The sequence below is a fragment of the Oncorhynchus gorbuscha genome, linkage group LG01 (genome assembly GCF_021184085.1).
Source record: "Oncorhynchus gorbuscha isolate QuinsamMale2020 ecotype Even-year linkage group LG01, OgorEven_v1.0, whole genome shotgun sequence".
NCBI classification, from domain to species: Eukaryota; Metazoa; Chordata; class Actinopteri; order Salmoniformes; family Salmonidae; genus Oncorhynchus; species Oncorhynchus gorbuscha.
This window is the reverse complement of record NC_060173.1, coordinates 5,551,245-5,563,744: the sequence shown is the minus strand read 5'-3', so window position 1 is coordinate 5,563,744 and position 12,500 is coordinate 5,551,245. Positions and strand designations below refer to the sequence as shown.

The 12,500-nt window shown below is 47.2% G+C and overlaps 1 protein-coding gene across 2 annotated transcripts in view; it reads right to left on the bottom strand.

Annotated features, from left to right (window-relative positions):
- Positions 1–12,500, bottom strand: part of LOC124031598 (unconventional myosin-Vc-like) — a 70,659-nt gene that overhangs the window by 39,896 nt on the left and 18,263 nt on the right. For both annotated transcript variants that reach the window (XM_046343035.1, XM_046343043.1), the window contains exons 9-12: positions 11,199–11,305; positions 6,111–6,376; positions 4,273–4,354; positions 3,947–4,087 (exon numbers count right to left, since the gene is read on the bottom strand). In XM_046343035.1, the coding sequence (XP_046198991.1) occupies positions 3,947–4,087; positions 4,273–4,354; positions 6,111–6,376; positions 11,199–11,305 (596 nt within the window). The remainder of the gene's footprint in view (positions 1–3,946; positions 4,088–4,272; positions 4,355–6,110; positions 6,377–11,198; positions 11,306–12,500) is intronic.

Genomic DNA, 12,500 nt, shown 5'->3' with positions numbered 1-12,500 from the left:
GTATGAGAAAAAGAGAGAAAGAAAGAGAAAGAAAGAAAGTATGAGAAAGGGAGAAAGAAAGAAAGAGAGAGAAAGAGAGAGAGAAAGAAAGGGAGAGAAAGAGAAAGAAAGAGAAAAAGAGAGAAAGAAAGAAAGAGAGAAAGAAAGAAAGGGAGAGAAAGAGAAAGAAAGAGAAAAAGAGAGAGAGAGAAAGAGAGAAAGAAAGAAAGAGAGAAAGAAAGAGAGTATGAAAGGGAGAAAAAGAAAGAGAGAAAAAGAGAAAGAGAGAAAAAGAGAAAGAGAGAGAGAGAGAGAAAGAAAGAGAGAGAGAAAGAGAGAAAGAAAGAGAAAAAGAAAGAGAGAAAAAGAAAGAGAGAGAGAAAGAGAGAAAGAAAGAGAAAAAGAAAGAGAGAAAAAGAAAGAGAGAAAAAGAAAGAGAGAAAAAGAAAAGAGAGAAAAAGAGAAAGAGAGAGAAAAAGAGAAGAGAGAGAAAAGAGAGAAAGAGAAGAGAGAGAGAAAAAGAGAAAGAGAAGAGAGAGAGAAAGAGAGAGAGAAAAATAAATAGATAAGAAAAATAAAAAGAAAGAGAAAAAGAAAGAGAAAAAGAAAGAGAAAAAGAGAGAAAAAGAAAGAAAGAGAAAAAGAAAGAGAAAAAGAAAGAAAGAGAAAGAAAGAGAAAAAGAGAGAAGAAAAAAGAGAGAAAGAGAAAAAGAGAAAAAGAGAAAGAGAGAAAGAGAAAGAGAAAAGAGAGAAAAAGAAAGAGAAAGAGAGAAAGAGAAAAAGAGAAAAAAAGAGAGAAAGAGAAAAAGAGAAAGAAAAAGAAAGAGAGAAAGAGAGAAAGAGAGAGAGTGAAAAAGAAAGAGAGAGAGAGAGATAAAGAGAGAGATTGATAAAAATTGAACATGCAGTATTAGAAATGCAAAACAATATGCCACAGACTAGTGCTGCCGACTCTGGATCACATATAATCCATGGCGAAGGGGAGTTGGAGCCTCGTCTCAGCCACTTTGCCCTCTCTATCCCTTCCTCCACTGTGTATCATCCATTATAAAACTGTCTGCTTCCAGCCCTGAATGCTGATTGGCTGACAGCTGGGGTATACCTTTATAGTTAAATAAAGGATCAATAAAAAACAAGACTGTATACCACGGGTATAACAAAACATTTAGTTTTACTGCTCTAATTATGTTGGTAACAAGTTTATAATAGTAATAACGCACCTCGGGGGTTTGTGGTTTACGGCCAACATACCACAGCTAAGGGCAGGCACTCCACATTATGTTGTGCATAAGAACATCCCTTAGCTGTGGTATATTGGCCATATACCACACCCCCTCACTCTTTATTGCTTAATTATACCATGGCATTGTTGAATACTTGTTTCTGATTGGCTTGAAGGCCATTCTAGAGCATGCATAATTTCCCTATAACGCATGGTATATTGGGTACAACATCTCCTATACACTTCCTGATAAACGGTGACAAAGTGTATAGGAGATGTTGTACCCACTGTGACTATTAAAACCTACCTAAAACAATATGGCAACATTCGCGCAAAACTGAAAGCGCGAACCAGCGCATTTAACCACGGCAAGGTGACTGGGAATATGGTTAAATACAAACAGTGTAGTTATTCCCTCCATAAGACAATCAAACAGGCAAAACATCAGTACGGAGACAAAGTGGAGTCGCAATTCAACGGCTCAGACACGAGACGTACGTGGCAGGGTCTATAGACGATCACGGACTACAAAGAGAAAACCAGCCACGCCGTGGACATCGACGTCTTGCTTCCGGACAAGCTAAACAACTTCTTCATCCGCTTTGAGGATAACACAGTGCCAATGATGCGGCCCGCTACCAAGGACTGTGGGCTCTCCTTCTCCGTGGCAGATGTGAGTAAAACATTTAAACATGTTAACCCTCGCAAGGCTGCTGGCCCAGACGGCATCCCTAGCCACGTCCTCAGAGCATGCACAGACCAGCTGGCTGGAGTGTTTACAGACATATTCCCTCTCTCCCTATCCCAGTCTGCTGTCCCCACATGCTTCAAGATGGCTACCACTGTTCCTGTATCAAATAACAAAATGACTAGGACCCACTCATAGCACTCACTTCTGTCATCATGAAGTGCTTTGAGAGACTAGTCAAGGACCATATCACCTCCACCCTACCTGACACCCTAGACCCACTCCAATTGGCTTACTTCCCCAATAGATCCACAGACGATGCAATCGACATCTCACTGCACACTGCCCTAACCCATCTGGACAAGAGGAATACCTATGTAAGAATGCTGTTGATTGACTATAGCTCAGCCTTCAACACCATAGTACCCTCCCAGCTCATCATTAAGCTCAAGGCCCTGGGTCTGAACCCCGCCCTGTCAACTGGGTCCTGGACTTCCTGACGGGCTGCCCCCAGGTGGCCAAACTTTTACAAATCGAGAGGATCCTGTTGGGCTGTATCACCGCCTGGTACAGCAACTACACCGCCCGCAACAGCAGGGCTCTCCAGAGGGTAGTGAGGTCTGCACAACGCATCACCGGGGGCAAACCACCTGCCCTCCAGGACACCAACAGCACCCGATGTCACAGGAAGGCCAAAAAGATAATCAAGGACAACAACCACCCGAGCCACTGCCTGTTCACCCCGCTATCATCCAGAAGGCGAGGTCAGTACAGGTGCATCATAGCTGGGACCGAGAGACTGAAAAACAGCTTCTATCTCAAGGCCATCAGATTGTTAAACAGCCATCACTAGCACATTAGAGGCTGCTGCTCAATATACATGGACTTGAAATCACTGGCCACTTTAATAAATGTATCACTAGTCACTTTAATCATGTTTCCATACTGCTTTACTCATCTCATATGTATATACTGTATTCTATAGTATCTTAGTCTATGTATTACTCATCTCATATGTATATACTGTATTCTATAGCATCTTAGCCTATATATTACTCATCTCATATGTATATACTGTATTCTATAGTATCTTAGCCTATATATTACTCATCTCATATGTATATACTGTATTCTGTCCCATTGTACTGTATCTTAGTCTATACATTACTCATCTCATATGTATATACTGTATTCTATAGTATCTTAGCCTATTCTATCTCATATGTATCTTAGTCTATAGTATTACTCTCATCTCATATGTATATACTGTATTCTATAGTATCTTAGCCTATATATTACTCATCTCATATGTATATACTGTATTCTATAGTATCTTAGCCTATGTATTACTCATCTCATATGTATATACTGTATTCTATAGTATCTTGGTCTATGCCACTCTGACATTGCTCATCTAAATATTTATATATTCTTAATTCCATTCCTTTACTTTAGATTGTGTGCATTGTTTGATATTACTGCACTGTTGGATCTAGAAACACAAGCATTTTGCTATAACATGTGTATATGACAACTCAAATTTGTCATATACACAAGGTAGAATTAAATGGCTTTAGTTCCTTCTCACATGTCCTATGTTTGAGCTGCTTTTGAAAGTAAAAGTCAAACTGAAAACACATTTTTTTGTTGACTTAGATTTTTATAACGGTAAGCTAGGACCGATGATTTGGTTACCACGACAACTACTGTAGCCATCTAGTAAACAAGCTAGATACTTCAGTGGCTGTTGAACACATTTCTACCTGCAAATTAACACATTTCTAGAGGTAAATGTGTTAAATTATAGCCAGGGTATAAAAGGGATAATCAACTCGGGTCTCTATTCGTTCCGTGGGAAAATAATGCCACTCCGCGGAAGGTCAGTTTTTCCGACTCCACTGAGCGTGTCGAGGAACACACCTTCCACGTCTTTCATTTATTTTCCATACAACGCATCGAGCCCCAAGTTAATTATCCATTTTAGATTTCACACTGTCCTGTCATACAAAAATAAAAAAACTATACACATATTTGTTAAATACATAAATTGGTCTCACCAAACATTCTTCATCTAGAAGGTCCAGGATGCCCATCTTAGCTTCAATCAGGTCAATGACCGGCTGGTTGTCATAGAAGTCTATCAGAGTCCAGGGAATATCCTCCTTCATGTACTCCTCCTGCTCCAGCTTAAACACATGCTGATACAGGAAACAGCAGAATATATATATATATATCTCTTAGTTGTTACAACCTTTCAGTGAAACAAGTGTATTGTTTTCACCACAATTGAGACATTGCAGACTTCGTAATCCCAGAACCCAATACCACATCTGGAGTGGCTGTAGCTACTGGAGTCTGTGTCACTAGAGAATACAATACATACCAAGTTGAACTGTTGTTGCAGTTTCTCGTTGGCGTAGTTGATGCAAAACTGTTCAAAACTGTTGATGTCAAATGTTTCAAAGCTGGAAAAAAAAGGAGGAAAGAGGTGCCAAAATGGAGTGAAAATAACATATATGAGGATGTATCCACTATGCAGTACAACTATCCTACAGTTAATATATAGTACAACTATCCTACAGTTAATATACAGTACAACTATCCTACTATTAATATACAGTACAACTATCCTACAGTTAATATACAGTACACTATGCAGTACAACTATCCTACAGTTAATATACAGTACAACTATCCTACAGTTAATATACAGTACAACTATCCTACAGTTAATTTACAGTACAACTATCCTACAGTTAATATACAGTACAACTATCCTACAGTTAATATACAGTACAACTATCCTACAGTTAATATTAAACTATCCTACAGTTAATATACAGTACAACTATCCTACAGTTAATTTACAGTACAACTATCCTACTGTTAATATACAGTACAACTATCCTACAGTTAATATACAGTACAACTATCCTACAGTTAATATACAGTACAACTATCCTACAGTTAATATACAGTACAACTATCCTACTGTTAATATACAGTACAACTATCCTAATATACAGTTAATAATACAGTACAACTATCCTACAGTTAATATACAGTACAACTATCCTACAGTTAATATACAGTACAACTATCCTACAGTTAATTTACAGTACAACTATCCTACAGTTAATATACAGTACAACTATCCTACAGTTAATTTACAGTACAACTATCCTACTGTTAATTTACATATCCTACAGTTAATATACAGTACAACTATCCTACTGTTAATATACAGTACAACTATCCTACAGTTAATATACAGTACAACTATCCTACAGTTAATTTACAGTACAACTATCCTACAGTTAATATACAGTACAACTATCCTACAGTTAATATACAGTACAACTATCCTACAGTTAATATACAGTACAACTATCCTACTGTTAATATACAGTACAACTATCCTACAGTTAATATACAGTACAACTATCCTACAGTTAATATACAGTACAACTATCCTACTGTTAATATACAGTACAACTATCCTACTGTTAATATACAGTACAACTATCCTACAGTTAATATACAGTACAACTATCCTACAGTTAATATACAGTACAACTATCCTACAGTTAATATACAGTACAACTATCCTACAGTTAATATATAGTACACTATGCAGTACAACTATCCTACAGTTAATATACAGTACAACTATCCTACAGTACAACTATCCTACAGTTAATATACAGTACAACTATGTTAATATACAGTACAACTATCCTACAGTTAATATACAGTACACTATGCAGTACAACTATCCTACTGTTAATATACAGTACACTATGCAGTACAACTATCCTACAGTTAATATACAGTACAACTATCCTACAGTTAATATACAGTACAACTATCCTACAGTTAATATACAGTACACTATGCAGTACAACTATCCTACTGTTAATATACAGTACACTATGCAGTACAACTATCCTACAGTTAATATACAGTACAACTATCCTACAGTTGATATATAGTACAACTATCCTACAGTTGATATATAGTACAACTATCCTACAGTTGATATATAGTACAACTATCCTACAGTTGATATAACCGACACCAACGTATTTTCGAATAAGTTTTTAAAACGATCGTGATATTTGCACGTGGTCGATTTCTCACTTTAGTTGAATTTACTTAAAATATCGTCGTGAATAAAAGCGTCTGCTAAAACGACTCCGCTGTAACGTATTCACACATTACCCATAGATATCCAGGACACCTATGAAGGAGTGCTGTTTCCCCGGGACCTGCAGCGCTGCGTTGATCTTCTGGATGACGCAGTCGAACAGGTGGGCGTAGATCTGCTTGGCGAGGGCGTCTCTGGCGTTCACCGCCCGCTTGCTGGTTACCGGCTTCACCACCGTCTCTGTCACCATGACGAAGCGGCGGTGGCACAGCCAACGGGTAACACCGTCAGGACTGACCCCCAGAAGGTCGCAAAAGGCTGCTATGTGGGGATCACTGGACTAGAGGGAGGGATGGAGAGGATGGAGAGAGGATGGAGAGATAGGGAAGGGAAGAGAGATGGAGAGGAGGGAGGGGAGGAAGAGATGGAGAGGAGGGAGGGGAGGAAGAGATGGAGAGGAGGGAGGGGAGGAAGAGATGGAGAGGAGGGAGGGGAGGAAGAGATGGAGAGGAGGGAGGGGAGGAAGAGATGGAGAGGGAGGGGAGGGAGTTGGAGGAAGAGTTGGAGAGGAGGGAGGGGAGGAAGAGATGGAGAGGAGGGAGGGGAGGAAGAGATGGAGAGGAGGGAGGGGAGGAAGAGTTGGAGAGGAGGGAGGGGAGGAAGAGTTGGAGAGGAGGGAGGGGAGGAAGAGTTGGAGAGGAGGGAGGGGAGGAAGAGTTGGAGAGGAGGGAGGGGAGGAAGAGTTGGAGAGGAGGGAGGGGAGGAAGAGTTGGAGAGGAGGGAGGGGAGGAAGAGTTGGAGAGGAGGGAGGGGAGGAAGAGTTGGAGAGGAGGGAGGGGAGGAAGAGTTGGAGAGGAGGGAGGGGAGGAAGAGTTGGAGAGGAGGGAGGGGAGGAAGAGTTGGAGAGGAGGGAGGGAGGAAGAGTTGGAGAGGAGGGAGGGGAGGAAGAGTTGGAGAGGAGGGAGGGGAGGAAGAGTTGGAGAGGAGGGAGGGGAGGAAGAGTTGGAGAGGAGGGAGGGGAGGAAGAGTTGGAGAGGAGGGAGGGAGGAAGAGATGGAGAGGAGGGAGGGAGAGGAAGGGGAGGGAGGAGAGGGAGAGGAGGGAGGGGAGGAAGAGTTGGAGAGGAGGGAGGGGAGGAAGAGTTGGAGAGGAGGGAGGGGAGGAAGAGATGGAGAGGAGGGAGGGGAGGAAGAGATGGAGAGGGGAGGGGAGGAAGATGGAGAGGAGGGAGGGGAGGAAGAGATGGAGAGGAGGGAGGGGAGGAAGAGATGGAGAGGAGGGAGGGGAGGAAGAGATGGAGAGGAGGGAGGGGAGGAAGAGATGGAGAGGAGGGAGGGGAGGAAGAGATGGAGAGGAGGGAGGGGAGGAAGAGATGGAGAGGAGGGAGGGGAGGAAGAGATGGAGAGGAGGGAGGGAGATGGAAGGGGGGAGGGGAGGGGGAGGAAGAGTTGGAGAGGAGGGAGGGAGGAAGAGATGGAGAGGAGGGAGGGGAGGAAGAGATGGAGAGGAGGGAGGGGAGGAAGAGATGGAGAGGAGGGAGGGGAGGAAGAGATGGAGAGGAGGGAGGGGAGGAAGAGATGGAGAGGAGGGAGGGGAGGAAGAGATGGAGAGGAGGGAGGGGAGGAAGAGATGGAGAGGAGGGAGGGGAGGAAGAGATGGAGAGGGAAGGGAGAGATAGAGAGGAGGGAGGAAGAGGGAAGGGAGAGATGGAGAGGGTTGGTTTTCAGTTGCTAATATATAATTTCCTTGATATTTGTAGGTGGATCGCTACGGTCACCCACGACCCAGATGACACCTTGGCTTTTCTGGGTCCATGGTACCGACCGGGTCTTTTGAGTGTGTTACGGTTGTAAAGCAGTGGTCATCAACCTTTTCTGAGTAAAGATCACTTTCTGAGTCAAAATGCAAGCTGAGATCTACCGCTCTGATTTGGTTTATTAACATGACTTAAACAATGTAAGCCTATGAAACATTAACAAATTAGAAACAGTTCTGTAGTAATGAGGTTTGTGCAGTAAACTATAGGCTCAATACATTAACACCACAGACTGACTTTGCCTGAATTCACCTGACAATGCATTGTTGTTCAGGACATCCTTTTCTAATTATATTTCTAAATATTGAGGTAGGATATATGATCACACCGGTAATAGATTCAATCTTATATTATTACCTTTGTGGCACAGCTGAGTTATCCAGACATTTAAAATAATTAGCTTTTTATTTTACTGGGCTGATGGTGCCTGTATCTGAGGGAGGGGTCAGTCTCAGCAGAGGGAGAGAGCGGCAGGCTGAGGGAGAGAGCGGCAGGCTGAGGGAGAGAGCGGCAGGCTGAGGGAGAGAGCGGCAGGCTGAGGGAGAGAGCGGCAGGCTGAGGGAGAGAGCGGCAGGCTGAGGGAGAGAGCGGCAGGCTGAGGGAGAGAGCGGCAGGCTGAGGGAGAGAGCGGCAGGCTGAGGGAGAGAGCGGCAGGCTGAGGGAGAGAGCGGCAGGCTGAGGGAGAGAGCGGCAGGCTGAGGGAGAGAGCGGCAGGCTGAGGGAGAGAGCGGCAGGCTGAGGGAGAGAGCGGCAGGCTGAGGGAGGCTGAGGGAGAGAGCGGCAGGCTGACAGAGGGAGAGAGCGGCAGACAGAGGGAGAGAGCGGACAGACAGACAGAGGAGAGAGCGGCAGACAGAGGGAGAGAGCGGCAGACAGAGGGAGAGAGCGGCAGACAGAGGGAGAGAGCGGCAGACAGAGGGAGAGAGCGGCAGACAGAGGGAGAGAGCGGCAGACAGAGGGAGAGAGCGGCAGACAGAGGGAGAGAGCGGCAGACAGAGGGAGAGAGCGGCAGACAGAGGGAGAGAGCGGCAGACAGAGGGAGAGAGCGGCAGACAGAGGGAGAGAGCGGCAGACAGAGGGAGAGAGCGGCAGACAGAGGGAGAGAGCGGCAGACAGAGGGAGAGAGCGGCAGACAGAGGGAGAGAGCGGCAGACAGACAGAGGGAGAGGGAGAGCGGCAGACAGAGGGAGAGAGAGACAGAGCAGACAGACAGAGGGAGAGAGCGGCAGACAGAGGGAGAGAGCGGCAGACAGAGGGAGAGAGCGGCAGACAGAGGGAGAGAGCGGCAGACTGAGGGAGAGAGCGGCAGACAGAGGGAGAGAGCGGCAGACTGAGGGAGAGAGCGGCAGACTGAGGGAGAGAGCGGCAGACTGAGGGAGAGAGCGGCAGACTGAGGGAGAGAGCAGCAGACTGAGGGGTCAGTCTCAGCAGAGGGAGAGAGCAGCAGACTGAGGGTCAGTCTCAGCAGAGGGAGAGAGCAGCAGACTGAGGGAGAGAGCAGCAGACTGAGGGTCAGTCTCAGCAGAGGGAGAGAGCAGCAGGCTGAGGGTCTGTCTCAGCAGAGGGAGAGAGCAGCAGACTGAGGGTCAGTCTCAGCAGAGGGAGAGGGAGAGAGCAGCAGACTGAGGGGTCAGTCTCAGCGGAGGGAGAGAGCAGCAGGCTGAGGGTCCGTCTCAGCAGAGGGAGAAAGCAGCAGGCTGAGGGTCTGTCTCAGCAGAGGGAGAAAGCAGCAGACTGAGGGTCTGTCTCAGCAGAGGGAGAGAGCAGCAGACTGAGGGTCAGTCTCAGCAGAGGGAGTGGGAGAGAGCAGCAGACTGAGGGTCAGTCTCAGCAGAGGGAGTGGGAGAGAGCAGCAGACTGAGGATCAGTCTCAGCAGAGGGAGAGAGCAGCAGACTGAGGGTCAGTCTCAGCAGAGGGAGAGAGCAGCAGGCTGAGGGTCAGTCTCAGCAGAGGGAGAGAGCAGCAGGCTGAGGGAGAGAGCAGCAGGCTGAGGGAGAGAGCAGCAGGCTGAGGGAGAGAGCAGCAGGCTGAGGGTCAGTCTCAGCAGAGGGAGAGAGCAGCAGACTGAGGGTCAGTCTCAGGAGGGAGAGAGCAGCAGACTGAGGGTCAGTCTGAGGGAGAGAGCAGCAGAGGGAGAGGGAGAGAGCAGCAGACTGAGGGAGAGAGCAGCAAACTGAGGGAGAGAGCAGCAAACTGAGGGAGAGAGCAGCAAACTGAGGGAGAGAGCAGCAAACTGAGGGAGAGAGCAGCAGGCTGAGGGAGAGAGCAGCAGGCTGAGGGTCAGTCTCAGCAGAGGGAGAGAGCAGCAGGCTGAGGGTCAGTCTCAGCAGAGGGAGAGAGCAGCAGGCTGAGGGTCAGTCTCAGCAGAGGGAGAGAGCAGCAGACTGAGGGTCAGTCTCAGCAGAGGGAGAGAGCAGCAGACTGAGGGTCAGTCTCAGCAGAGGGAGAGAGCAGCAGACTGAGGGTCAGTCTCAGCAGAGGGAGAGAGCAGCAGACTGAGGGTCCGTCTCAGCAGAGGGAGAGAGCAGCAGACTGAGGGTCCGTCTCTCAACGTCCCTCCTCTCTCGCTTTCCTCCACTGACTCTGACCAAAAAGAGACACCGTCTTCCAGCTGATGGCGAAACCCGAGTCGCACCATATTATTGTTGCACAAATGCATGTTGTTACTCCTATCAACAGAGAACGTTCAATATGCCTTGATATTAAAAGCCCCAAGCCGCTAATAACAACAACGCCTGTAGATCCACTTTCCTCCTCATTCATTACTGCTGCAGTGCTGGTTGTAGCGCTGAGTGGAAATAGGAAGAACGCTCATTTAATGGCTGATAAAAGTGTTGAACACAAAGTGTTGACAGGGCGGAGTAAGAACTTAAACATAAACTCTGTCATAAAAACAGCAGCTGTTTGCTGTATTCAACAGTCTCTCTAGTCATGGTTTTATGGTTTTAAACGTTTTGAAATGTCACAGTATCAAGTTTCTTTCTTTACTGCTACGTTACTGGCAGACACAGGGTCATCTGAGCATTCTGATTGGCCGGCGGTAAGCATAGTGCACTTGATTTCCTCTCCGGGCCCACCAGGAAGGCAGAGTTTGCACCTTCAGACACATGAAATTGGCAACAGTTTGCCCACCTGACGAGAGACCAATAAAATACAAACACAAGGATTTATCGTTTTTTTTTTACAGCAATGTTTGGGATCGACTAGAAATGCCTTGGAGGTCAAGAAGTCAACGGTGATCGACCGGTTGGTATAAAGGGTTGTGAGTTCACCCCGGGTCGGATTTCCACTCGGCCACATACCAAGCCAATGTTTTCCCGGGAGAAACGTAAGTTAGACACTTACACTAATTGATGACCTGTCTGATCCAGCGTTTCTGATCTCTACATTCCCCAGGTGTAGAATCCCAGCCAGCACCTTGAACACATCAGCCTGGAAGTCCTCCGTTAACCCTACAGGGAGGACAGGGGAATAACACTGCATTCTGCAGACATACCTACATAAGGACTTTATAACACATACATAAGACAGGGGAATAACACTGCATTCTGCAGACATACCTACATAAGACAGGGGAATAACACTGCATTCTGCAGACATACCTAGGTGAATAGCGAGTTAAAGAAATCCATTGATATTTTAGTAATTTAATATTCGCTCTTATCCAGAGACACAATCCGTTCAGTCAACTTAATTTATGCAGTAAACAACCGCGATCCCTGCAAGCAAAATATTCTGCAATATTAGGTCCCCAACTACAAATGCATGGTCATCAAACAAACGTCTGATAACAGTACATGTTGATCTGAGCAGTAAGTTGACCTACAGAGCGACGAACAGAGCTATGAACAGAGCGACGTCGGCCTACAGAGCGACGAACAGAGGGACGTCGGCCTACAGAGCGACGAACAGAGGGACGTCGGCCTACAGAGCGACGAACAGAGGGACGTCGGCCTACAGAGCGACGAACAGGGGGACGTCGGCCTACAGAGCGACGGACAGGGGGACGTCGGCCTACAGAGCGACGGACAGGGGGACGTCGGCCTACAGAGCGACGGACAGGGGGACGTCGGCCTACAGAGCGACGGACAGGGGGACGTCGGCCTACAGAGCGACGGACAGGGGGACGTCGGCCTACAGAGCGACGGACAGGGGGACGTCGGCCTACAGAGGGACGTCGGCCTACAGAGCGACGGACAGAGGGACGTCGGCCTACAGAGCGACGGACAGAGGGACGTCGGCCTACAGAGCGACGGACAGAGGGACGTCGGCCTACAGAGCGACGGACAGAGGGACGTCGGCCTACAGAGCGACGGACAGAGGGACGTCGGCCTACAGAGCGACGGACAGAGGGACGTCGGCCTACAGAGCGACGGACAGAGGGACGTCGGCCTACAGAGCGACGGACAGAGGGACGTCGGCCTACAGAGCGACGGACAGAGGGACGTCGGCCTACAGAGCGACGGACAGAGGGACGTCGGCCTACAGAGCGACGAACAGAGGGACGTCGGCCTACAGAGCGACGAACAGAGGGACGTCGGCCTACAGAGCGACGAACAGAGGGACGTCGGCCTACAGAGCGACGAACAGAGGGACGTCGGCCTACAGAGCGACGAACAGAGGGACGTCGGCCTACAGAGCGACGAA